This window comes from Parus major, chromosome 4 (genome assembly GCF_001522545.3).
Source record: "Parus major isolate Abel chromosome 4, Parus_major1.1, whole genome shotgun sequence".
Taxonomy (NCBI): domain Eukaryota; kingdom Metazoa; phylum Chordata; class Aves; order Passeriformes; family Paridae; genus Parus; species Parus major.
Genome location: NC_031771.1, coordinates 46,289,277 through 46,317,269, shown reverse-complemented (window position 1 = coordinate 46,317,269; position 27,993 = coordinate 46,289,277). Strand labels below are relative to the sequence as shown.

General features: G+C 36.9%; 1 protein-coding gene across 2 annotated transcripts in view; it reads right to left on the bottom strand.

Annotated features, from left to right (window-relative positions):
- PDS5A (PDS5 cohesin associated factor A) overlaps positions 1-27,993 on the bottom strand; it is a 71,694-nt gene that overhangs the window by 2,865 nt on the left and 40,836 nt on the right. For both annotated transcript variants that reach the window (XM_015625175.1, XM_015625174.3), the window contains exons 13-32: positions 25,088-25,201; positions 24,404-24,485; positions 23,620-23,668; positions 23,351-23,490; positions 22,190-22,305; positions 21,375-21,480; positions 20,314-20,474; positions 17,438-17,561; positions 16,148-16,306; positions 15,833-15,901; positions 15,067-15,203; positions 14,238-14,361; positions 13,774-13,978; positions 13,175-13,289; positions 9,959-10,091; positions 9,231-9,350; positions 8,046-8,108; positions 4,209-4,348; positions 3,069-3,174; positions 107-459 (exon numbers count right to left, since the gene is read on the bottom strand). In XM_015625175.1, the coding sequence (XP_015480661.1) occupies positions 107-459; positions 3,069-3,174; positions 4,209-4,348; positions 8,046-8,108; positions 9,231-9,350; positions 9,959-10,091; positions 13,175-13,289; positions 13,774-13,978; positions 14,238-14,361; positions 15,067-15,203; positions 15,833-15,901; positions 16,148-16,306; positions 17,438-17,561; positions 20,314-20,474; positions 21,375-21,480; positions 22,190-22,305; positions 23,351-23,490; positions 23,620-23,668; positions 24,404-24,485; positions 25,088-25,201 (2,616 nt within the window). The remainder of the gene's footprint in view (positions 1-106; positions 460-3,068; positions 3,175-4,208; positions 4,349-8,045; positions 8,109-9,230; positions 9,351-9,958; positions 10,092-13,174; positions 13,290-13,773; positions 13,979-14,237; positions 14,362-15,066; positions 15,204-15,832; positions 15,902-16,147; positions 16,307-17,437; positions 17,562-20,313; positions 20,475-21,374; positions 21,481-22,189; positions 22,306-23,350; positions 23,491-23,619; positions 23,669-24,403; positions 24,486-25,087; positions 25,202-27,993) is intronic.

The window sequence follows — 27,993 nt, the reverse complement described above, 5'->3', positions numbered from 1 at the left end:
AAGCTGTGCCCTTAACTATACTATAGGCTGTTGTAATTGTAAATTCAGGGTCTGACTTGAGACAGGAAAGGACCATCCCCCCATGTATTTCATTAGTTATTTTTACCTCTGTAGATCAATTTGTCTCTGTGCTGCTGCTGGCTTTTTTGCTGTGTCTTGCTGTTTTGGTGCTTTGGCATTACCTGCCTCTAAACTCCCTGGACTTTCTTGGTTGGCTGCTGCCCTCTTCCTTCCCCTGACAGGTGGTTTATTTGCTTCCTCATTTTTTGCAGTGGTACCCTGAGGTTCCGGTTTGGTTGGTCGCCCTCTTCTGGTTTTTGCTGCGAGCGATGGGCCTGTTTCTTCTACACTTTTTTCTTCTGTTTTTTGATGAATATTCTCAGTTCCAGATGCTGTTGCTGTTCTTTTTTTCCCACGTTCAGTGCTATTTCCTTGTGTTGTCTGGTCAGAATTCATCTCCTAGAAAATAAAAATCACGAATGTGAAGAAAAAAAAAAGATTCCTAAAGGCAAACCCAAATTGTTACCTCCCTCCAACAGAAATATGAGTTTTTAAAACTCTAAGTTATGAAAACACATCACATGGTCTTAGACCTAGATTTTACTAAATGGGATATTGGACCTTATCCTTGCAAAAATATTTTGTACACTGTGTGTAATGTTAGTTTAGCTTTTTAACACTAAAGTAGCTCAGATTATCATCCAAAAGCTGTTTTGTAGTTTACAAAGTTCCAAGTGTTAATTTTGAGTTACTTAAAATAGACATTACAGTACTGCTAATATTGAAACAAGCCCAGACCCATAATAGCAGAAAATAGTTAATCTAAAATCTGCACTCAATGTATCTTTTAGTGGTGTGTGAGAGAGATTACAGTAAGAATAATTATCTTCATGAGCTCCCCTCATGATGTTTTTTCTGGACAAGCTCCTTTTACTGTCTCTCTTTGTCAAGTGACAGGAGAAAACTTAGGAGCAAAAGAATTATTCCAATGGAGCAATATTTACTATTTACTTCCATACGGGCAAATTTTGAGACCAACATTCAGTAAAGGTGCAGTTTACTGATGACCTAAGTGACAGCAAAGAAAATCCCAGCACCTGCAGGGAACAAAGAAGTAAGATCATACCAAAAATGAAACTTGCTGTGTTTGTTAATTCTTTATCATGTCTGAATAGGTATGGCCTACATGCATGTTTTTCTCAACACACTGAACAAGGTAATGAAGTAATTAAATACCATGAAGAGGTGTCTGTATGTGTGAAACAGAAAGGGTTAGCAATGCACTTCTCTATGCAGAGCAGTATCCATATGGAACCAAAGAGGAAGCAACTGGATGCCAAGTCTTCATTTGAACACTGACGTCCAAACCAGTTGGGAGAAGGGGCAGAAAAAAGGATAATAAAGAAGTATGGCTTGGATAACTTGGGAATTTCAAACAAACCAATGTCACTTTTCTAAGTGCTTTATCTGAACCAAGGGCTTTTTTTGTTAAATATTCTATTATTTCGTATGAGTCAGGCAATCTCAGTAATCTTCATTACTGTTTCAGCAGCTTCATAGTAGACGCTCACAATTGCTATTCATACAAAATTTACAGATTCTCTGAAATTTCAGCTTCAAGAACTTAGAAAGCATTTCTGAAGATTTACTTTATATGTGCTTTGCCTAACTTTATGTGATGATACAAATCCAAAACACCTGCTTATTACTCTGATTTCATTTAATAAAAATAGCTTAGGCAGATATGTAACTTCTTAAAAAGCCCAAATCATCTTTGTATATTACAAAAATCTATTTTAATTTACAGCATCATCTAGCTTGGAAGTGATCTTCAAAAATCATCTTGTCAAACCTGTTGACAGTGGGGGCTCAGTGGTTATCCAGGGCCTTGATAAGGCAAGCCATGAACATTGATAATCCACCACTTTTCTGGACAGTCTGTTCCACTGTTTAAATTTCTCCACAATGTAGTTTCTTTTCGTTTTTGGTTTACTTCCCTGCTTGCATCCAGACAGAATTTGCCCTGAAAAACTGCTATTACAGGCTGCTTTCTTCCAGTAGCCTTTTGTCCTTCCAGCAAGCAGCTTTGAGAACACTTCCTTCTATCCATCTTTTCCAAAAATAAGTTTTAGATTTTGAAAGACTGATCCTCTCCAAGGCTTCTCTTCTCTAAGCTGAACAAACCCAACACTTCAAACCTTTATTCACACAACTTCTCCATGCCTTAATCATCTTGGTGTCCCCTGCAAGGCTCTCTCCAGTTTTTCAGTATCTGCGTCAAACTGGGGAGGACACAGTATCCCAGGTATGGCCTAATGAATGCCAAATGGGGTGGAACAACCACATCCCTCTATCTGCTGACTACTCAGGACAAAGCTTGCTGCCCTCACTGCAGCCAAGGCACACAGCCAGCTCATGCTCTGCTGGTTATCCACCAGGGATGGCCCCCAGGTCCTTCCCAGCCAACCTGCACTCCAGCCAGGCAGATCCCAGCATGCTGTACAGCTGCTTGAGTTTAATCTATCCCAGGTGCAGGACTCAATTGTGTTAAAATCCATGCTATTTTATAAGCAAAAAATCATTATGATTTATACATGGTGTTCTCTTTTTAATGGAAGGGGGGTAAACCATACAATATATTTTTAATAGTTTAATTAAGATTTTAGTTGTGACAAAATTCACAAGTTAGATGCTTATTTCATGCTGTAGGACCACTTGACATTTTCTTGCCAGTAATTTCAGTTAAAGATACTGCAGGTGTGAACTTTCACTCTGAATCCCAGGCTTACTGACACTTATATTGGAAAACATGGAATGAACATGGGAATACTTTGGAATTTTAGAAAAGAAGAATGAAGTCCATTCAAATGAATTATTTAAATTATTCTGGATAAAATAAATGGCTGTTTTGAAGATAAGGAGTCTTCTGTTAGGCTAGGAAACTGACAGAACAATACGAAATGAACCTGGATGTTACCAGTTCCTCAGAGACTATCTGCAATGATGTGCACTGAAAAAACCCCAATGTCAAGCTTATTACAGACAGCCCATAAAATCCCTGGACATACCTTGTTTTTCACAGGTTCAGTCTTTGCTGGTGTGACTGAAATAATCCTCACAGGATTTTCATCATTTTCACTGACTCCAGTTTCTGATATATCTGAACTTTGTTCCCTGGGAGCATCATGGAAGACATAGTAAAAAAGAAACAAACAAACATACAGAAAAGAAGAAAAATGTTTGGAATTACTGGGGGTAAAAAACAGGGGGAGGGGAGGAAGAGACTCAACACAATAGGCTAAATTAGTTTAAAAGCAATTGAATTTGCCAGAGTCCACACTTACATTTTCTTTCCCAGAACTGGGAAAAAGTCTGCAAGAAATTGGCTGGTCATTGAGCCAAATCCCTTACCACAGACACACCACTGTATAATGACTTTTGCAAACTTAAGACCAGAGCTTTAAAATAGGCTGTGTTGTTTTTTCAGATAGAAAGAGCTGATACTGGAAAGTGTAGTGAAGAATAATAAACAGCAATAATGCCCCAACTTCATAGAAAACAGAAGAACAAAAAAAAGAACAAAAAAAACAAGATTACAACTTGTATCACATGCACACTTACAGAACAAATTCTGAATGCAGTTATACTTCCCCTTAGCTTTATGAAATGCAGCACCTAGACCTGACTTTCTCTGCTTTCTTTAACCCTTTATTTTAGTCAGGTAACTAATTCCAAACCAAATTAAACAAAATTAAAATCTGAAAGTGTAAACTGTTTCTCCAGATTCACAACACATTTCAAAACTTTGCATCCATACAAAAATAATGCTTACTAGAAGAAACACTGAGTATTACAACTGTATGTTGTGTCTTTCCACTGAGACCCTGGTCTGCTTTAACAAGCTGTTTTTACCATTCTTAATCTTACATAGATAAGAATATTTCATCTCTATTAAAAAAAGTTTCTTGTTTCCAATCAGGATTAATCCTAATTTATACATAGAAACATAAGCCACACAAACTGAACCAAAAAGCAAGTATGGAGATTCTACTTATTGAGAACTACTACAGTTTCTAAACCTGGATGGAATAAGGACACTCTTCAAATATGTAAGCACAGAGATGAAATCATCTCCTGTCCTAAAACTTGCAAGCACAGTGGAGAAAATTAAGTCAAGAGCTGATGAAAGAAATTTTGGGCTCCCATACCTTGATCTGTTTCCTGCAGAAGAGCTCAGCTCAGAGTTTACACTGCTTCCAGTCTCTGATCCTGTAGTCCTAATATACGGTCTCCTTCCAGTTGCAGATAATGGTTTGTTTACTGTACCTAATACACCAGTTGGTTTTGGCTAGGAAAAAAAAAAAGTTTAAATATTTAAAAATGCAAACTTCAGATACATATTTAATGTAAAAAATATCTGCTTGAGTATTTAAAAATACCTTTTCTGGATTAACAGTTTTGATCACAATGCATCAGTTTAGAGCTACTAACCCTATCTTTACTTTAAAAACATTGTTTATCCTTTTAATTCTTGTAACTTAAGAGCACTTCATCAGCTGCCCTTCTCTCTCTCATGCTTTGAAGGCATAGAAGCTGGAGAAGTCTCAACAAAAGCCAAAACATCAGGCAATATTAGAGTTGAAAGCCTCTGGGTAAGGATGAATGGGAAAGCAAATAAAGTGGGTATTGTTGTGGGAATCTACCATTGACCACCCAGCCAGGACACTACCAGCAACACATAATTCTACAAGGAATTACAGGATTTTCTGCCCTTGGCCTTATGGACAACCTTGGCCCCGTATATGGGAGACAGCAGACCTTTGGGTGCTCTAGCAATCTACTTTTGAAAGAACTGCGATCTATGAACGCTGCTCACTTTTTAGGAACCATCTCTTAAAAGCATAGGAACAGGCAATTGCAAAGTGTAAGATGTCAATCAAGTGAGGCAGAAGTTCAGCCTGGCTGAGAACGGATCTTCTTCTGGAACTTGGGCAGAAACCAAAAGTACACAGTATTTGGAAGCAATGACAGACAACGTGGCAGGATTACAGAAATGCTGTTCACCACTGCAGGGAGAAAATTCCTACGGCCAAAGCTTGATTATAGTTCAAGTTGGCCAACACTATAAAGGTCACAAAAAGGGCTTTTTAAGATATGTCAAAAGCAAAAGGAGGATCAGAGATAACACTGGGCCATTACATGATGAGGCTGGTCACCCTACAAACAAGAGGTGACAAAACAGAAACATTTAACCCCATCTTTACCTCTGTCTTCAACACCAATGATGGGCCCTGGGACCCCCAGAGCCCTGTGTTAGAACACTATGTATGGGGGGAATGATAAACAACCCTAGTTCCCTCAGCTGCTCCTCATAAGACTTGTGCGCCAGACACTTCACTCATTTTATCTTCCTTCTTCGGACATGCAATAACTCAGCTACTCAGTAAACTGAGCAAAGAAATTATTATATTAAAAGAATAATATGCTTAAGTAGATCCTGTGCAGAATTAGCACTAAGATGATGCAGCCACTGAGCATGTGTCCAGCAACAAGCTTTTTCTGCAGAGGTTGTTGCTTTTTTTGCTAGCCAGTGTTTTCCAGCATCTGTAGTAGCTTTCTCCTGCCTGCTCCCTCATAACTTCCACACATAGGAATTATTTTTTTCTGCTTGGGAATGTTTTAATTTATTAACTTGGCCTCTAAGGAAATGTAAAATTACATGAAAAATGTGACATGCCAGTTACGAAAACTTTCTTGACTGCTCTCCAGGGACAAAATAAAAAACTTCCTACTGCCTACTCAGCCTGAGCACACGGGTCAAGACATCAGCCACAGCAAGATCTAAAATGTTGTAATTGTATCAGAGAACCCTGAAGAGATAGTGTTTACTTCTAAATCACCATTCTGCATACAATACAGTATAAAAATATATCATAAATATATAAATATTATAGTTCAGTTAAAACTCAAGCTGGCCACTGCAATGGAAGATAATAAAAAGTGCTTTTACAAATACATTAACAACAAAAGGAGGGCCAAGGAAAATTTCCATGCTTTACTGGACATGGATGGGAACATTGTAACCTAGAAGGAAAATACTGAGGGACTTAATGCCTTCTTTTTCTGTTTAAGAGAAAGTTCAGTTATATTCAGGCTACCCAGCCCCTGAACTGGTAGACAGGGAGCAGAACAGATACCCTGCAATCCAGCAAGCCACTCAATCATTTTTCATCAGTCCTGGTTAGCTGGAGAGGTCCCAGATGACTGGAGGTTGGCAACTGTGATGCCAATCTACAAGAAGGCCAGAAGGAGGATCTAGAAGATTTACAGGGCAACCAGGGGCTCAGGCCCAGCCAGCATGGATTTAGGAAAGATGGGGCCTGCTTGATCAACCTGATCTCCTTTTATGACCATCCTACCTAGTGGATGAGGAAAGACTGTGGATGTAGTCTACCTGGACTTCACTAAAGTCTTTAATGTTGTCTCCCCAAAGCATCCTCCTGGAGAAGCTGGCTATGCACAGTTTAGACAGGTGCCCTCTTCACTGGGTTAAGAACTGGCTGGTGGTCAGGCCTAGAGAGTGGTGCTGAAGGGCGCTGCACGCAGCAGTGGCTGGTCACTACTGGTGTTCCTGAGAGAGCAGTGTTGGGGCCAGTCCTGTTTAGTATCTCTCCCGATGACCTGGATGAGAGGATTGAGTGTCCACTCAGTCAGTTCACAGATGACACCAAGTGAGTGGCAGTACTGTCTGCTGGAGGACAGGAAGGCTCTACAGAAGGACCTGAACAGGCTGGATCAATGAGCCAAGGCCTGCGCTATGAGGTTCAACATGGCAAAGAGCCAAGTCCTGCACTTGGGCTGCAACAAGCCCAGGCAGTGCTACAGGCTGGGGCGCAGCGGTTGGAAAGCTGCACAGCAGAGAAGGACCCGAGAGTACTGGCTGAGAGCTGCTGAACATGAGCCAGCTGTGCCCAGGTGGCCAAGGCGGCCAATGGCATCCTGGCCTGGGTCAGCAATTGTGTAGCCAGCAGGAGCAGGGCAGTGACTGTCCCTGTCTACTCAGCACTGGTGAGGCCACACCTTGAATCCTGTTCTTGATTCTGGGTCCCTCATTTTAAGGACACTGAGGTGCTGGAGTGAGTCCAAAGAAGGGCAATGGAGCTGGGGAAGGAACCTGGAAAGAAAAGTCTTACGAAGTCAGCTGAGGGTGTTTAAAACTCTCTAGAACTGCATGAAAGGAGGTTGTATGCAGGTGGGAAGTAGCCTTTTCTCCCAGGCACCTAAAGACAGGAGAGAGGTAATGGCTATAAGCTGTGCCAGGGGAGGCTGAGCTTGAAAGTCAGGAAAACTTTGTTCACTGCAAAGACTGTCAGGCATTGGAAGACTGGCCAAGGACATGGTGGAGTCACCATCACTAGAAGTATTCAAGAAACACTCAACATGGCATATAGTGCTGTGGATAGTTGATATGGTGGTGTTTGGCCAATGGCTGAAATCTACGATTTTGGAGGCTTTTTCCAACCTTAATGATTCTGTGATATCTCCTTTACTGTTGTATTGAACCTAATTCTGCAATACATTTTGGAAAGGCATTCCCAGAGGTGTTTTGCTTTGCAAATACAGGATGTTAAAATCACAGAATATCTCCAGCTGGAACTCCCTGAAATAGATGCTCAAAAGTGCACAGACATTTGCAGCTGAATTTAACAGCATTAAAAGCTGTATTAAAAATATTACACTTTGATTATTTAAGCTCTCCAATGCTAGTGGTACCACTATTCTCTATATGCATCGTAACTTTACACCAAGCTTTTTTTCAGTAATAGAAGAAACTGTAACCACGAACCTGTACCCCAATGCACACAACAATCTTGGTGCTGTGTACTTATCAGGTAGTATGTTCAAGGAATCAATTATATGTCATCAAAGAGTCACAAATTACTGTACATAAACTCTTAATGTAATTTTTAAACTACAGCAGTCCAGAACATTTTAAAAAATCACAAGTAATAGTCAAAGACTTGCAACTTGTCAAAATACAGTACCTTTCCTGTCAAAAGAAGAACCCTTGTCTCTTCTGAAATGTAATTCCTGTCATTGCAGAAATCCTGCATAAAAAGAAAGTAAAAATTAGTTTGTGTTTGATGTCTTAATCTCACCTCTTTTTTTATATACACTCAAGTGACTTCTCAAATTAGATGAAACTATCAAGTGTTACATGTACTTCACACCATGCAACCTGCTGACTAAGGAATCAATCTAACAAAGATAGATTAAACTTGTATTTTGGTGGAGATTTACAGTAAGCATTACTGAATGAAAGTATGCCATACCTGAAATTGGGATCAACATTTTTTCCTTCTAAAGTGACATAATTCTTTGAAATGATGCAAAACTGCTCTCCCTATTTGCTCACTTGAACATTTTTAATGGAAAGTCCTAATAGAGGAAAAGAGGTGCCATTTTCTCTAAACAAGTTGAAAGTTGTTACCTTTGTCACTCTGAGTATCAAAGTTTACACAGACCGAAATCCTGTAACTGAGTAAAGGCACCAGCCTACTGTTACATAGCATGTGCCATTTCACAGTTAAATAGGAAACCAAATTTTGCTTAAAGAGATTCCGGAAAGGCTGTTAATTAAGTCTAGGGCACTAAAAAATGTCAGCCAGTACATTCTCCAGGCCAACTAAAGCATCATGTCTGGTCCAGAGAATTACTTGTGTTCTCTTTACACTTTTCAGAAGTAGGTTTCTTAGAGAGGAGTAGTGCCACTGCTGGCAGCAGAGCTGTAGTTGCCAAAGCTATTACTAGGCAAGAAGAGGACCAACTTGTACAGCAAGCAGAATAGCCCAACAGCTACTGACAGATAGAAATGTACCATGAATAATATAATGTTCCCGTTTTTTTGTCTGATTTGCATTCTAATTCAGATACACAATCAGAATATACAAATATATTCTCATATATTCAGATGCACTTGTAAAACACACTAATGAAATGATTCATCAATACATGCCAACATATCAGAATTAATTCCAATCAGCTCTCACCTAGTTATAAACATTTCTGTCACGTGTTCATAATACACAGATAGAAAAGCACAGAGCTGACATTAAAAAATTAATTGCTGATAACAAAATATGCATTTTCCCACTCATTATCTTAAGGAGATAATCAGCTCTTGATCATCAAAAAAAAAAGTACTCTGGAAATAAAATCAACAAATTTACCTTTTCAGGTTGTGTAAAAAATTTGGTTGGCAATACAGGGTCCTTCGGTGAATCTGCATTGCACAAAGCACTTTTGCTGTTGATTACACATAGTGCTACATCACATACTGTGTAAAGTTTCTGGAAAGAAAAAAAAAAAGGGAAGCATGCTTTAGGAATTACTGTTTTTACAGTGTAGAAAGAATCCAGTACTTAAAGTTTCAACCGTGTGCTTAAATAGCCACTACTAAGGACATATTTTGTAATTATATCATTAACCATACTGCTGGGCCTTAGAACAGATGAAGAAGGCCTCATTTTCATATGATACTATTTATAGCATCTAGTAATACTTTACATGACTATGCTGTACAACTGAAACTCTTGCTCAAACTTTAAACAGTTTCTCATGTCTGCTAAAAACTAATGGGTTTAACAGTAGCTGTGTAATTCAGTATTTTCTTCCCCAACAGCAGAAGATACTTATGTCAGGAAACTAGCCAACTGTTAGCTAAAGCAAAGCAGGCAGTATCAGGAATGTTTTAAAAAATTGCAGGTATTATGTACTGGCTGAGGTCAGCAAGGTTTTGCAAGAATGAGATTGGAAACATACAGACAGTGCCTGCTATTAGCAATGTCTCTAAAAAAACCATAAAAATGTCAGAGCTAGTTCTTTCAGACTTCCTGCAAATCCTGCTTGTGAAACCCTCAGATTATCACCCAGCACTAATCTCAGCTGCATTTCTTACTTCATTGGCCTTTGGCTCATCAGGAGACTGAGCATCTCGGGTAAGCTTGATGTTTTCTGACATCTTTTTCATGAAGGCATGGCTATTGTTTTCATTCTTTGTCATTAAAACTTCAAGCATGAACCACAGGCACCTACAAAGCCATAAAACCACAAGCAATTACACTCCAGCTTTTACACTACAGCTCCTACATACAGAAAAGCTTTACAAAATTTTGATAGCTGTACTAGCTTTTTTTTTTAAAGAAACCAAAATCAATTTGAAGACATATACAGATAACATCATATAATGGTGTAAATAGAGTCTAGACCTTTACCACACACAGTCAAAAGTGTACTCTTTGGTGTAAACCTGCCAAATTAGTGAGCTTATTCTTACATCTGTATATACTGCCCAGCTGGCCAACTTTTTTCTCTTCCATGTATGAACAGAAACAGGAATTCTGGTGCTATCATCACCCAAATGAAATTCTGTAACCACTACTTTGAGCACCATGTCCCTATCGACAATGTACTATGAGCACACTAAAGGCAGGCTTAAAAAAATAATGCTGCTGCTAGACAGTTATCCACAAGAGGTGGATTAATACTGCAGTTCAAACAGGAGAGGAGACCCAAAAAGCAGGTCAGATTCTTGCTACTGTTCCATATGGGAGGAAAATTCTCCCAGGTAAGACTTAATGGAATTAGCTTTCCTAGTCTTCTTTCTTTAAATCTAGCTTCTTTATAGCTAGATTACATTTTATTTTGACTGAAAGTTTGTTTTAAAAAATTGTCAATTATGATATAAAGCACAGCCGGTCTATCCATGCCACAAAGCTCCACCACTGCATATGGTTAGAGGGTCAACAGTCACATCATGGTAAAATAGTATTTAGTTGGGAAAGACCTATGCGTGGTTCTGAAAAATGCCAGTGGCAAACTTAATTCTGAAGCTTTGGAAGAGATTATTTTGCAGAAAGAGGTAATAAAACCCAAGAAAAATAGGATGACTAAACATTAGAATTCCCTTCTCACAAAAGCCCCCATCTTCTTACCTGATAGAAACTGTAATAAAAGAGAGAAGGACCATTTCTCTCAAAAGCTAAGAGGCTTATGCTGCGTCAAAATACTTACAGAGCTATCTGATGTTCAAGAAACTAGGATGTCTCTACTCTGACTTGCATCCAAGAGCTACAAAGCCTATAGTAAATCAATCTGTTAGACAGCTTTACATCCATCTATCCAATATTTCCAAGAACTTGAATAGGATGAACACAGGACCAGTAACATACCCATCCTGACCCAGGTTCTGCAAAATCCAGTGTCACCCCAAGATTTTGACTGAGAACACATTCTACTCTGGTAATTCCAGTTAACTCTGTCAAATTCAGTAGCTTGACTTCCTCACTAAGTCAGCAAATTACATAAATAATTATCAACTTTGAACAAGACCTGTCCAAAACACCAGCGGGATTTTATGTAAAAAAGAATGAACCTAGAGGAAGACAGTCACAAAGTCATTCTTTGTATCCATTTCAGTAATTTCAGAATATGAATTAGCTAGAGAAAGACACTTGAGCCAGTATAAAGATAAAAAACAACCAACACCAAACGTACCCTGCAAGATAAGCTTAAAAACCTTCATCAGTAACAGTAAGTATCACAGATTATGCTTCAGGAACTGCTAAGCATGCATTTACTGTACATCACTGTATCTAGGCCATGTAAACCAAGACAAACTAGGGAGACACCTACAAAATACACTGCAAAGCCTGTTGTTCCAACTTTGCAAGCATCTATGTTAACACTTTAAAGTAAACACTAAGACACTCAGAGCTGTTAAAAGAAACACTGTATCACATTAAATGGAAAACATTTTTCTCATATCTCAGGACACTCTTCAGAGAAGTATTCCTGCCAAAATTCCCCTACAGAGTATTTCTTTGTTTCTAACCCTTCTGGCTAGTTCAGCCAGTCTGTGACAAACATGAGGGAGGAAAATTGACAACAAAGAAAAGCTATACAAGGTGCATCCAAAAAAGCTCTGTGCACTAGAAAGTGCTTCTCAAAGAAAGTATTAACTCAGTGACTGCAAATCAGGACTTGTTCACATGCATTTTGAATAAATGCTGGAGGATGCTTTCAGATGTTGCCAGGAACAGTGAGTGCTGGGACAAAATGTAGACTTGTTGATCAGGTAAAAAATCTTTACTGACTTCAGGTCTGACCAGGTGTGAATCAAGTAACTCAGAAATCAGAACACACCAAGCTTTTAATTTAGAGAAAGAATCAGACTCGGAATGTCAGAAGTGAATGTGCAAAAAGCATTAAGATCTGAACTATTCTACTGGTATCAAAGTAGAACTGCTTTTTGGATGATGTATATTGTAGTATGTGGTTACACATGCCTAATACAAAACCAACAAAGCTCAGTTTGATAAAAAAATGAATAAAACAAAAAACCAAAACACCAAAATCAGAACTGTGTGGTGGGAAAGACAACATGCTTTGACAACTTTTCAGTGTTAACTGTTTTTTAAAATTTTAAAATTCACTGCAAGACACAAGGAGCAAAAGAAGTTATAATTAAGATGTGAAATATTATTTGAGGCACACAAGAAGGTGTGAATGTGGAAACAGCACAGAACAAGCTCCTGCTAAGTATGATGGTATTGTATACAGCAATCTGTGCTGAATACATTAAGAAGTAATAAGCCTGCACTGCTGACATATAGTGCAAATAGTAAGTCAGCAGCAAACTTAAAATGAATTTTAGTAGTCTTGCACAGGAAGGGAAAATAAGTTTCCAGTGAAGTAGGACTTACCCAGCCTCAGTGTTTTCAAGTCTTGGAGAAGCACTCTATTTTAAAAGTTCCAAAATATTTAACTAACATTACTTGACATCCTATAAATATTCCTAGGCACAAAGACAAGACTCTAAAATCATTACTTACTTTAAAAGCAGCATACACAACTCACTAATTTGGTATACTACCATATGACCAACAGGTTACCATTTCAGCTTTTAGAATATACTGCTAAGCAGTTGTTGTTGCCTTCTTCCCATGGTTAAAGTATTCCATATTTCCATTTTTTCTGCTTACAGGTTTGCAAGATACTGTTGATAAAACAAATATTTCTTCTTCCTAATTAGTTTTTTCCTCTTCCTAATCAGTTTCTTTCCAAGTGCAGAACGGTTCTCAGCATAAGAATTCTAGAATTACTTGACACTTACTCTTTGACATCACGGAGCTGATCAACATCCTGAGGTTTTGTGAAATCTGGATCATGTGCCAGTAAGTGAATCATATATGGTACCACATATTCAGGCAGCAAGGACAGCAATTTTTCTACAGTAGTAACAACAAAAAATTGCTTCTATATTACACACATACACATGCATCATAAGAAAAACTTTTTCAAACACAAAATGTAAAATTTTGACTTGCATTTTCTTCCTATGGACTTGAAATGAATCATTAAAAATAAACGAAAAGTTTACTATACAAAACTACTTGGTCTCACTTCAGGAAGGAGGTCATAAAACCTAAAAATATCAGGACACAAGATTTTATTTTTTGAGCAAAACAACACAACCATAAGAGCACTGTATTTTACATCCATAATTCTCAGCAATGTACATAAGAGTATTTCATGGTTTATGCTAAATACTGAGCTAAGTAAATTTAGATTTGAATGTGTCTAATATAGAGATGAGGAAACAGATTAAACCTATCTGGTGTTTCTTTAGAAAAGCCAGTTGCTTAAGGTTTAATAATTACTCCTTCCAGTTTAATATTATTGTATTCTGAACAATTTTACCAAAATACTAACCGTTAGCCATAGGATTCTGCTTAATATATTCTCTTCGTATACTGATGTTTTTGAGCAAGCACTGTCTGGCATGTGCTCTTCTCTCCTTCACAGGGTCTTTGGCACACAAAGCAAAGATTGCCATATATTCCAAAGGAAGCAGTAATTTCACAAGTGCCTTATGCAGCTTCTGGGCAAATATCTGCCTCACTTGGTAGCACTCATCCTACAGCAACACAAACCATAAAAGTGCAAACATCAACAAAAAACTCCAAAAAAACCCCAGCATTCAAGGTAGAATTATGAGGAGGCTTTTTAAAAATATGAACAGAAGCAGCACTATAAACATCTGAAATTGAAACTTCAGTAAGTCCTGTGAAAGCTGCAGTGAGAAACAGAATATACTCAGTGTAGCAGCAACAAAAGCTCAGACATAAGGACTCAACTCAATTAGGGGTCACTTCAATTCTAATGCAGTTACTTACGTTAATGACGAGTGCACAGAGCTGGAATTGTTCTGGGGTAATTATTTCATGGTAACAGGGTTCCTGTGCAAGCTTCATTATTGCACTACCAGCAGCTAACCTCAGTCGAGACATATCTGATTTACTAAACATGGCAGAGAAGAAACCCAAATAATTAATCACAGCTCGCCACAACTATCCTTAAACCACCTGCATGTCTCAATTTCTTCTTTTTACAAGATCAATGACCAATCGATGTAGTCCCAGTAACATAGCTCTAGATCAAGCTAAATTAACCTTACCAAATTTGTGAAAAATAGTGCTGTACTTTCCTTTTACTTAATAGTGCTTTTACTTAATTTTAAAACTCTACTTCCAGTAAAACAAATCAGATGAGTCAAGTTTCTTGTTTTCCTACCACTCTTTAAATGAAAGTAACACTTTTGCCACAGTTTTTCTCTTTCCTTCCTTTACCCTCAAAATGAAGTTGAGGCGTAGTTATGTCACAGTTGGAATGAAGAAGGCCCACCCAAGATAAAATCTAACATGCTTGGGAGGTGGTTATCACTCAATAGTTTTCAAAGATACCTCTGCAGGTGTTTTACTCTCTATAATGTCTTTCACCAGGACAATAATCTAATTTGGAACTCTGTAGATATTAGCAAATTACAAGGAATGGAGTATCTAACATAATTTTATGCTCCCATTCCACTCCTAATATGACTACTCTGATCAGATGTGTAGCCAACATTGTGCTGACCTTAACATTCCACAAGCACTCTAAAAGAACCAACATTCTTTGAAATTCTACAACAAAATCTATGGAAGCCTGTAAGGAACAAAGTCTGACCTGATTCGCTTCTGTTCTGTCAAGTCTCCTTCGCTGACAAGCATGGCTGACAATAACCGGAGTGTGGAATTTGCGGATTTGGACTGGTTGTTTTTCATACCCAATAACCAGCGTACCAAAAGCTTAATTGCTTGCACCTGTTGCACACAAACAAACCAACAATCAACTTACTTGCCAAATTGTCAAATTGTTGTCAAATTGAAATTCCCATAGAATTCTGTTTATTTGAGCTGATACATTTTTAAAGGATCATAATGAAGCAGTAAATACTTAGAGTGAAAAAGGAAGAAGCAGTACTTGTCACCTCAGGTGATTTCAACCATGGTCCATTGTCTTTGCAGATTTGCATCTGCAAAGGATGCAGGACACCTGATGTATGATTAAAAATAAGAGCAACTAGATAAGAATTCCTAGAAATGGCCACAATTAGATTCACATTCACCAGGGTTTCAACTTATTTCAAATCTATTTCCAAGTCAGTAAAGTCAAAGTAAAGTCACCCTTCTTGTAAAGAAAACTAAAACTTTTGAATTTCTTGATTGTCACAATGCTCTGAATAATTAATATCAGTAAGTGAAGATAACAGAATGCATAGTTTCTATCAGTTTTATCAGTTTGTGTAACTCACAAAAACAATGATATTCTATTAGGACTAATACTTATTCACTTGAAGGAATTTATTCTAAAATTCCCCACTGCACAACTTGAAGAAAAATAAATTTTTAATTGCAGATATACACATTATTACTGTCAGCAGATAACACACCTTTGCTAGAACTTCTGGAGAGACTTCTTCATCTGGAGACCACAATTTTCCATTTTTCTCACCTGTTGACTATAGAAATTCATGTAAGCTTACAAACTGGTTCAACCAGACAGAAAATGAAGAAGTAAAAATAGAAAGAAGTCATGAATTAGACTTCCTTTTACAAAAATACTCTTTATAATGTAATTATCACTGTGCTAACCACTTACAGAACATTACTTTATGGACTAGTTTGACAAAAAAAGCTCTATTCCCCACAGAGTTCATAACAGGATAACAGCATAATAAGCACTTATAAAAAAAATATAATCTTACCCTATCATTCATTAGGAGATCTTTCACAATGAAATTTGCAACAACAGATTTCATTGGAGAAGCAAACTGGTCTGGAGCCAACATAGAAATATGACCCAAAGAGACCAAGGGAGTTATAAGCTGTTCTGGTACATCAGCATTCAAACTTCTACTAAGAGGCTGAGGAAGGAAAAAGAAAAATTTCAAGATTCAACTTCAGTTAATAAATTAGCATGTCTTAAAATAATTTATTTTATTGCTGTATTGCTGATGCATCTCACTGTTTTTCCGAAAGAATAAAATTAGCAATCAGAAGTATAAAGAACACAATTTCCTATTCAAAAGAGTAAACAAAAATCTCACTTAAGGCAAGGGCAAAACAAATTCTATATTGTCTTCTTATTTTAATGTGAAATATATTCAAACCTGAGAGACATGAGAAAAAACTTTGACTCAATTCTGTTCAGAAGTTGTGGAAACCTGAATCCCAACTGCCAATGGTAGAAAATGGCACCCAAAACCTTGGAAACCACCAGGGACATTTCTATTAGCCATCAGTATTTACTTTCCAGGTAACAGTCACCAGGACAATTCCTTTATCACCCCACACCATTGCATCAGATTCTAGCATTAGGGAGGGAAGAAACACTCTCACGGAAGTCTAAGCAGAGATTGAACTCTGCAAGCTTAATTCAAAGCTTTTCACACAAATTATGCACAGGCTCAAAGACAGCCAAGGTTAAGAACATAAAATATTTTATGAGTGCAGATTAATAATATTATTTTAAAGACTTCAGTGCGAATAAACTGTGTTCTGAATAGAAAGTTTTTGCTTAATAACTTATCTACAGAAGCAGTAAGTGAGCAGTAAGCTGATGTCTGAGCTTACAGTCAAGTTGTTCTGCACTAACTGCATTAGTGAGGCAAGGCTGTATGTGCAAAGACCTTAAAGCTAGGTAATTCAATACAGCTTGAAAGCAGGGTATGATATTTCTCATTTAGTATCTGCTAAATGTGTCCCCACGGAATTTGCTGTGGATCAGACCAGCATATTTAGCTTACTTCCCCCAAACTTCTCCTATGCAGATAAAAAGGAAAACCTTCATCTATCAGAATATTAGTAAATCACGACTTTAAGACACAAAATATTAATGACTTGCTATTGTAAAATTAATGACTTAAGTACCATACATCTGAAGGCCTCCTGACCTCCTAAACAGTTATCTGTTACTAAACAGTGGGAATTTTAATTACTAGTACCAATTAATTAATAACAGAAACAAATCTTATAAACAAAAAGACAACGCATACCTCAAAGATCTGTGCAAGTTGTACTTCTTTATTTGAAAATACAGCATGTATACAGTGAACAGCTTGTTTTGCCTGATGAGGAGTGCCTCTTTTTGCTTTCTGATGCAAAATCGGAATTAGTGTTCTGTGTGAACATTAAACAGAATACTTCAAAATACAATTTGCAATCTATAAAAAAGTATGTATGTTCACACATACAAATCTATCATCACTGTCTTATAAATCAAGTATTCCTTTGAAGTCTGCTCAGGAAAGATCACAATCATAAATTAAAAAGGAGGACAGAATTGTATTTAGCAATACCTGTTGAGTATCTGACTGTACACGTACAAGAAGGAAACAGCCCACAGGAAAAAAAAAAATCAAACATGAAAGAAATTAATGATCAAAATAAAGTTATTTAGGAAGACAAATATGAGGTGGAGGCAACATGGAAGTTTCAGCTAGGGTGAATTCCTGGACTTATTATCCAAGCCTGGGAATGATATGACTGAAGAAAATCTCTGAAAGTTAAGAATAACTACTAAACATCAGTGTGTTTACAGGCTTTTATAACTGGAACTTTTAATCGCAATGTACACCCAAGTAAACACCTGCTTTGTTTTGAGATTTTGAATTTGAATCTCCTACAATCTATTTGCTGATCAGAAGGCATGGAAGGAAAGCACAGGACAGAAGCCACTCCTGATACCAGGTCCAGGTTGCTCAGACTGTTCAGTGTCACTCCCCAGGCAGTGCTGGAAGGCAGGCCTGTCCCCTCAGAGCTCAGCAGCTAAGACAGTAACTAGGGAGGTTCACCCTGCAACTCACCCAACAACTGATATGAAAAAACAAAACCACCTAGAAAGAGTCTGACACAGAAACATCCCAAAAAATTCCACAAATATCCCACTAAATTCAAGAAAAATCGCACAAAATTCTTGAAAAGCAGCACAGAATTCCAGAAACATCCCAAAAAATTTCCCTGCTTTTTTGAAAAGCTCTTTAACAATACATGGATCAATACATGGATCATTCACAGCACCTCACAGACACATGCTACATAATCAAAATTAGCAACAGGAGGCTAAAGAGCAACTTGCTGGATGGAAAGAATGAAACCTCAGTTTCCTTAAAACCTCCACGAAATCTAAAACCAAACAAACCAAAGACCTTAAGTAGAAATTCTCTTCTCAAACCCGCCAAGATTCCACAAATTGGATTAAGAGCCAAAACAGGAAAGAATTCAGTAAAACCCACAGTTACAATAAGCGTCAATGCCGAACCTACAGCCTTCGTGGTGTTAGGTACGTGTACATTGAAGTCTTTGCCAGGCCCTGCTGCAGCAGTTATAAACCACACCTCAGCACACCCCAAGTGACACAAATCTACAGAGGTGAAAATTGAAATGCTGACATGCACCTTTACATGTTTACATCTACAAGTTTACACATGGTCCACAGGTTCTGTTTGAGCATGGCCAGTACTTCCATCAGGCTCCCGAGTCATATGGTAGTCTTTGTCCATGAACTGGTACAAAAACCTTTATTCATTTCCTATACAAGGAAGCAGAACTCGGGCTGCTGCTGGTGAACACTGCTTCAAAGGACAGCAAATAGCCTCTCACAGAAGCATTTAAAAAAAACCCTAAACACAGGTCGCTGGAAACAAAATATCTTGTTGATTGTATCAAATCATTCAATTATGACAAAGATTTCTGAATACATGAAATCTGGAACATCTAGTTGTCCTCAGACTTCTTTTTCTTTGTGTCAAAAAACATGGCTTTTCAGAATGACAACTTGACCTGTTTGGAAACCATGCCAAGGATGCTACCTCCACTTTGACAGTTACATTTTTGAGACCTCCAGACTAAACTTCACCAATACCTGGCTAAGGCATGATGTCAAAGAAATCTCAGCAATACCAGATCCTTTGAGAGAACATGATGTAGGCAGCAATAGAGTATTGATTAAATTCTGGTAGGGAACCAAAGACACCAAAGATACTGGGAACTGTACTGACAATGGGAACTGCTGGACTTTTCCTTCTCCTTACCTCTACACATGTCTTAAAACGTATTTTATATCAAACATATGTATTTGTAATATTTTTCTTTTGTCCAAAGTCTGATCCCCATTCAGAAGAACTGCTGAGATTACAGCTTTAATTTACAGCAAACTTAAAAGTGTACACTAGTCTGCATTTCAGCATGGCAATATCCAAAATGCTATTTTGGATAGCAATGCAAACAAGGTATGAGAACTTGAAACCTGTGATTTATTATTTGGACAAATTAGTTACTGACAGGCTGATTTTAAAGTTTCAGACGTTACTCACAAGATATTTAATCGTCTGGGAATACCAAGTAGATAATGCAGCTTTAATCAGCAGTACAGCATGAACTGCATGACAACTTACAGACAGCCAATTATTCTTTGCTAGAAATTCATGCCTGCTTTTAGATTTTGTTTCTCATCTTGTTTAATAACAAACAGAGCTGTTAGCTATATTAGAGATTGTATCTGCATTCCTTACAAAGATATAAAAATCACATGAAGGACAGATATGAGTAGAAATTATGCCAAGGAATCATATCTTTGCTGTATTTTTGCTGTTGCTTATTTTGTAACCTAAAAGATTTGCTATGCACTCCTTTTAATGTGTCTATTATAAGAAGATTTTTAAGAAGTATCTAACATGTTCAAATAATATATAAAAACTGTGAGAGCACAGAATTTAAAAATGAAGGGACAGGGACAGAGAGGTAATGAAGGAAATCAAAATCATGGAAGAGAAGTTTTTCATATTAACAAGACTAGATAGGGGCAACATACTGAATAAACTGTCAAGAGGCAGAATTCCAGATATGGAAAGCAGCACATAACAATACTCACGATCTTATCTGTGGCAAGTCTGTTTCTATTTTGTGACCCGTGTTTCTGAAAATCTGTATGGCTGCCTCAGCTACCTTATCATCTTCCATCCTGAGGCACTGCAGGAGAGACTCATAGGTCTCTGCAGAATGGAACGAGGTAGGATGCGTAAAGGACAGAACCTTCATACACACATTAAAACAAAGGTGTATTAATTAATAGTAAATGAATAATCAGAAAAACAAAATGATGACTACTTATGAGCATTACCATCAACATAAGTAACTGTTACATGCCCATATGTAACTATTACATTCAAAAACTGCATTGTGGAGAGGACTATATATAAATTTTCAAATAAATGCATCTAGATTTTGTTTTTCAGATCCTTGTGTCCTCCAAATATTTTGTAACATACTACATTATTTGAATACATAAAAACACAATTCTTCAAATGAACACTTATTGAAGAGTATTTGTTTATATTGAAATCTATTTAAGAACACTTATTTACAACTTTATTTAACTGAACTAAAGTTTTAATTTCTCTACAATCTATAGCCCCTAAGCAGAAAAGAATCCAAGAAGGATAAGATATTTACAAACAAAACATTGGCTACTGTTTTCCAGATATTTCAAATGCTTCTTGCTCTCCCTTCCACTTCTCAGCACCACTGAGAACAAAAGTTCCCTTTTTTTCTCTACATAATGTGGCTCTTGAGCTGCTTGCTTTCCTTCCAGTGTCACACACTCCCTAAAAAAGGTCTCTCCCAGTTTCCCTGTTTCTCTTCCTCTCACTTTACCCCTATACCTTCTTCTCTACTACTTCCCTAAGCAGAAACCAATTTCTGCTATAACATGTACATTTCAGTACTTGGCACCCTTTTCAAAACATCTCTTCCGTTATTCTTCTTTCAAGCGAGTATTAACAACCATTTTCATACATGAAAAAATAATTATCTAAGTAATTGCTATTAAATAAATTACCTAGTAATAACTATTAAAGCCATGCTAACATTAATTTGTTACTCATGCCACTTTTGTCCCTTCCATCACAGATTAGCTACATTAATGCAGATTACCTTGAGAAGTTCAAGTCCTGCACGAATAGCAGTATCAGGACTTACACCCTCCTCTTCATCATCAGCTGTCCCCTCTATGGATTTATTCATTAGTTTTACTAGTGCACTGAAATGAGAGATACAAAAAGGAACAAACAAGTAAGTATGACAATGTTAAAGGCTGGAGATAAAAGCAAGATTACTTGGTTTTCACAGCATATAAAGAGAAGGCAACAGTCCTTTGGGGGTGGTGTTGGCATTGCTGTTTGGTTTTTGCTATTTTTAAGTTATTACATTAGTCCTTTTCCTTCTAATTTCACTTTCTGCAAAACGAATTATTTAGGGGGAAAAAATATCCATCCAAAAAAAAAAACAAACCCGCACCATGCTGGTGACATTAGATCAACAGATACTTGCACAAGTTTCAAAATGTAATTAAGTTGCCAGACAAGTCTCAAAAGAAATCAAAACATTCTCTTACACAATCCCACAAAAGGTAATTGATTCAGATGCTATATGGAAGACTGTGCTGCAGTTAACTATGTGAAAATTATGCTCACAGTTTTCACCTGAAGCCCCACAAATAGAATTTTCACCATGAACTGCTACATTTTTAAAATCATCTTGTAGACAGCACCGCAAAGCAGCATCAAAAGAAGTTGCATCCTCTAGGTTACTGGGAATGAATACATCTACATAATTTTGATTTAAAACTCACCCACACATTTAGTGCTAGGACAGACCAATTTAAATCCCAAGAAAATTATTTTTTCTTTTGCCGTTTCTATAATCTTTTTAATCATTCATGAGTCTATTGTTCATTCTTCCAAACTTACCTAATGGCTTCTGAGTCAATATGTACAGGGGCAATTCTTTCCAAAAGAAATTTGACCATTTCCAGAAAAGGATTTGTTGGCTGCTTAGGATTTGCAAGTTTCCGGGCTATCTCCCTCTACAAGAATGTTAGATACAAACAAGAATTGCACTCATTTTACTTACTTCTTTAACATGTTGAGTAAGCTAAACATAGTCACTACTTTTTACCACAGAGATTGTCTATATAATCAGTGAAATGTCAGTGAAAGGTATGTTGGGGGGGGCTGTTGGTTCTCCATGCATCTCTTTATCATGTTATATTCAAAGCATACATATGTTACAAAACTATTTAAATAGGTTTCTACTTAAGAGTTTTTCAGGGGTTCTTAAGAATTGCAGCCCAGATTCAAAATAGTTTTAAGGAAGAGTGAAGTGCAGTGCACAGAAGATATATGTCTGTTGTCAAGTGTAATCCAGAAAACTGTCAGTAACCCTGCAGTACAAGAGATTTCATAGCAATGAAAAAATTGCCCTGCTCTCCTCCCTGTAAAATTTCTGAGCCATTAGACAAAGCCCAAGAAGTCTTTGTCAATTTGTAGATGAGAAGTCTTTGTCTATTTGTAAATGCTCTTTGTGATCTTTGTAATGTGTATCAATGAAATTCGTTACTTTGCCTTAGACCATAAAAAAATAATAAAAAATGGTGGTGGTTGGCAGAATCTGGAAAAGTACTATTTAATATTTAGGTGTGTACTTTCATCAAAGAGGTTAAATAACATGAGATAGTGATCTCAAAATACTATTCTAGGATTAAAAATAAATTAATAATAAGCAGATGGTAATAGATGACTTGCTGATACTTGAAAGCTGAATCAGTGTGAGAAGATAGTTTAGGAGCCATACCACAAAACAAGTACTTATAATAAAATATACTGAAGAAATAAATCAGTCTTTTAGACATTATGCTTGATGCTCATAATCCCAGGAAGGAATAAAGGCAATATTTTCTTAAAATAATGACTTTTCCCTAATTGATACAGGTTAATCAAAAAGGCATTTTTTGAAAATTGGAAACATGTAAAAACCATGTTTAGGTAACTAAGATAACCATTAATTCCAGGTAGCTGTTTTAAGCACAAATACTTAGGGTAAAGAAGTTAGCTTTTCCAGAATTTCCTTACCACACAGACATCTGCCTGTTTACAAGAACATGTAGGGCTAATTAACAGTTCAAGTTGAGACCGAAGTTTCTCATCATCACCCAAAACCTGATTGAATTTCTTCACAAAATCTTGTGCTTTTCCAGGATCTGGAAGGTTTTCTGTATGATGAAAAACAGTTTAATATTAAATAAATCTGCAACTTCAGCAGGCCAAGATTCACAGAAATACAATTTCCAGGAATGCTGTAGTAGTTTATAGAATGTTTATAGGAAGTTATTAGCACTTACTTGCTATGGTCATCAGCTTTCCAAACATGGCAGCACTGTTTGCTTCTGACTGAGGACAACAGCAAAAACAAACAATCAGCAATATCTCCTTTATAAAATACACCTTTAAGCTGATCTATAAGTTCCTCTGCAGCACTACTTTCTACTCCTGAATCTTATGTTTTATGTTTTTGTTTTAAGAATAGATGCTAGAACAGTGTAACTATCATTAGCAGCTACTACACAGAAAGGGGAAAAATCTTCTAGTAACATCAAAGAACTGCAAAAATTAATTCATTCACATAACAGGTCAAAATCAGGAAAAAGACCCCAGTACCCCCCAAAACAGAAAATTCCCACGAGCCCACTCTTACTAAAATCTCAAAGCAATGCCCTTCTGTTTAAAATTTCTACTAGCAGAATTCCAGTACAAATACTTAAAAGCTTGTTTTTTCTAACCAATAAAGAAATCACTGCTTTATGTTACAATATATTTCATTTTCAAAATCTCTTAGAAAGTAAGAAAGAAAAAAGATCTGTGAAAAGCAAACAAAAACCTTCAAAACTTTTAAAATTTGTTCCAAAATTCTTGAGCAGTACTACAAAGGGTTGATAACAGAAGGAAGTCATATACCTTCAAGCATTACAGAAAGCAACCTTACGTCTTGAGAATGGAACGTTGTCTACATACATAAATCAATGAAAAACAAAGTTACACTGAGCAAATAATACAGTATTAAAATGCCCCCAGTAAATTAGTCCCACAGATACAGTGGATAAAGTATAAATATTTTAAAAACCGTACAGTGGGCTGCTTATGCAAATCCAGCAATTCTCGTACGTGACTCCTTAGCATGTTCTGGCACTTCCACATCTCATTCAGTGCTCTGCAAAAATGGGAAATCAGAAGAGCTGCTTCATGACAAGAACATGCTGGATGTTTTAATAAACAAGATTTTTTATTTATCTTAGAAGTGCAACACCTGCTAAGTACAATCAAAACCTACTGAATATTAAAAAGAACTGCTGAAAACAAGATGAACTGATTTTCTCCTTTTACAGAACATCAGCTCTCTTATTCTTCTAGGAGCAGTCTAACATATGCATATAAATAAATAGTATTTCTTTTAACCACCCAAATAAAAAAAAGGCCACCATCAACCAGAATTCAGTCACAGATACCTTCATCACAATCCCACACACAGAGCAAACCTAGAAGTCACCACTTGTGCACTTTTAAGTCTGCATTGTTCTCATTTGATGAAAATGAATGGATAAATCCGCTCTTGTCAAATATCATGGGATCCTTCTGTCTCATGGATGTCTCAGGGGGTTTGTATATAATAGGGAAATGTTTTCAAATACTATGCTACTTGCAAATAATACTAAGTATCCATTATTTGTATTTTTATTATATAATACAAGTAAGATAACAGATTTTAGAAAAGCCTAAGAAAACAAGTATTTGTTGAATGTAGACTATACTTACTTGACAGCATTTGGATCCAAGCTAGCATACAAATAGTACAAGCACTTCATTCGTTCTTCTGTTTCCAAATTGTGTGGAACAAGATACTGAGCAAAGATTTTCTCTACCAGTAATCTGCAGGAAAAGAAGAAAAAAAGGAGATAAATCACTACTGTACATGTCAAACAACTGTGATATTTTTCAGACAAGCTGAAGAAAACGGAAATAGTGGAAGTCATTAAAACTAGAGTTTTTAATGAAGAAAGAAGACAAAAAAGTAGTGGCCTCTTTCTCAGCTGTAAAGATTCCTTCTACTACTGATAGAAAGATGAGCAAGAACTGCTTGAGAGCTTTTCCACGTACTTTTATTTCTTAGAGGGAGTAATCTGTCACCATCTAAATTCTCCTTGTCTTTTATGGTCTGAGAATCTCCCTTAGTTTATTCTAATATATAGAAGGAAGGAACACAGACAATAAAAAGCTCAAATAAAGGAGAAGGAATACAAGAATATAACTCAAAGGGGAGGAAAAGTAAAAATCTGAAGTATCCTTGAGGGAATGGTTAAAATTTAACTCTAGTACCTGAGAATCTACTAATTCTAAAAACATTCTACAAACTAAAAATTAGCACTAAAAAGGTGGAGATGAAGGAATAACAAAACATATACAACTAAAAGAGCAAAGGGAAATTAAGTGAGAACAAACCAAACCAGCAAAACCAATCTCCAGTTATCTATCATTTGAAGTTTTACATCAAATACCAACTCAGAATTACAAAAATATGAGTAGTTCATCCAATTACAGTCCCCCAATGAAAGAATATTCAAATGTTAGTTTAATTTATACTAATGAAAGCTCTGCACAATGTTCAGCTATACTATTTGATATTTATTGACAAATACTCTGTGTGAGTTTTAAAACTTCTTCACTATGTACCAGTGCATTGTACTAGCAATAACTGTGAGTGCCTTGTACAGAGCCCACAGCATCACAGATCAAATACAGCTTATTTCTGCTCACACAGCTTATTTTTTTGAAAGGAAATTCCAAAGAACATGATGGCAAGGCAGAGGAATAAAAGGATGACCAAGAATATGGATACAACTATCTCAAGACAGTCCATTAGTATTAATTAATTAGTATTAAAGAAAATTTGGCTTTGTCTCTTTAAATGTACACTTTCCTACTGATGACTCCAAGAACTAAATTTTTTGGGGAACAGGAACTTCAGATCTCAAGAGACTCCATCTCTTTAACACACTAGGAGACTGGTGGCATCAGAGCTCTTACCAATTTATGAACATTGCTCTAGTCCATGTCTCTACAGATACATGCTCCAGAAAAGCTGTCAGTACAAATGCAGAGTGCATAATCCCTTCTCTGGTTCCCTGTCCGTTAGGGTCAAGATTCACAAAGTGGAAATAACTGCAAGACACACTTCTGTGAGGAAAGTGACTGGCTAGCATAACAATAGTTGGTAACAGGGCACGGTTTCAGCTGTGGTTATTTCACTCCATGCCCTATGTATTTGTTGTAAAAGAAGCTCAGAGAACACGTGAGAGGCAGCTCCTATGGTCAGAAGTTTTCAGTCTTTAGTAGAACTGTATATCAATAGTCAAGCAGTAACAAAAACATCAAGTGACCAAGTTATCGATGTGTAGAAAAACATCTATTCCACTTCATGCCTAAACCCTGTGTGATACTGCACTATTATCTTCTGAAAGAACTAGTGTTATCCCATGCACCCTGTGGAAAACACTCCAAGGCTCAGAGCTGTCCACTGCTATTTTTTATCCTCTTTGCTGCATTATTGAAGGAAAATAGGCCAGAGCTGGCTAATTTTGGCCCATGCTTGCTTATGTGTTTAAAGATAACTGTCTTAAAAGATCACAGCACTTCTACAGCTCTTCAAGTGATAAATCTTTAAAATCTTGACAATAGCACTGAAATACATTTATCCCTCCACTGAGATCAGGAAACCAGCCCAATGGTGTCACTGAGCAAGAACATCATTGTCAGCCTTGAGGACTAGTAGAATTTGAATTAAAATTCAGAATATCAAACTGACCTAGAGGAACATGAAAAATCAAGCCACCAATCTTTCTGTGTGGACACACAGAAAACAAGACACAATCCATGCCTCCTTATGAAAAAGCTAGTTTCAATAGTGTAATCAGACTTTCTGAAATCATGTCTGAGAAAGAAACTCAGCTTTGATGACACACTCTTCCCTTAAAATTCCTTGCCTCATTTCCATCAGCGTTCAGCATCTGCTGTGAGCAGAAATACAGAAAACATTTGCCCCATTCACTATACAACTCTGTCCACTATCAAACCTGTGTACTGGAAATGAGATGAAAACATGGCAGAAAAACCAGAAACCTCTCAATGCAAACTAAAGCATATTTTTATGTATATGCTGAATTGTATCAGCCATGTGAAGATTTCCTGATTTTCAAAAAAGGTGCCAACTAATCAAATATGTAACTACGGCCCACTTATGATCAGCCAGAAGAACAAAGTGAGAGCCTTCACCACTGCAATGGTTAAAAATTTAGTATCATAACTGGCAACTGAAGGAAGCTATTGACCCATTCAGACTTGTCACCAAGATAACAAAACATATTGAAGTAGCAGTCTGCATAAGCAAGGCACTAAGAAACACTGTAAAGGATTTTCTGAGTCTACCATACTAAAAATCTAGCCTGAAATTCTGCCTTGGTATGATCTCACAGCTTCTCCCTTTCTGAAAGGCTATTAATAATCTTCCGAAACCTTGGCCAAAATGTTTTTTTCAACACCAAAATGGTATTTCAAAAAATCAAAGGGACTGAGTGACAAAACAGAGATGAATCAAGAGTGAAAGAATCCCTCATGTCTCTTCAGCTTTTGGTCTACCTAAACGTCCATACCAAAAGGAGAGACCT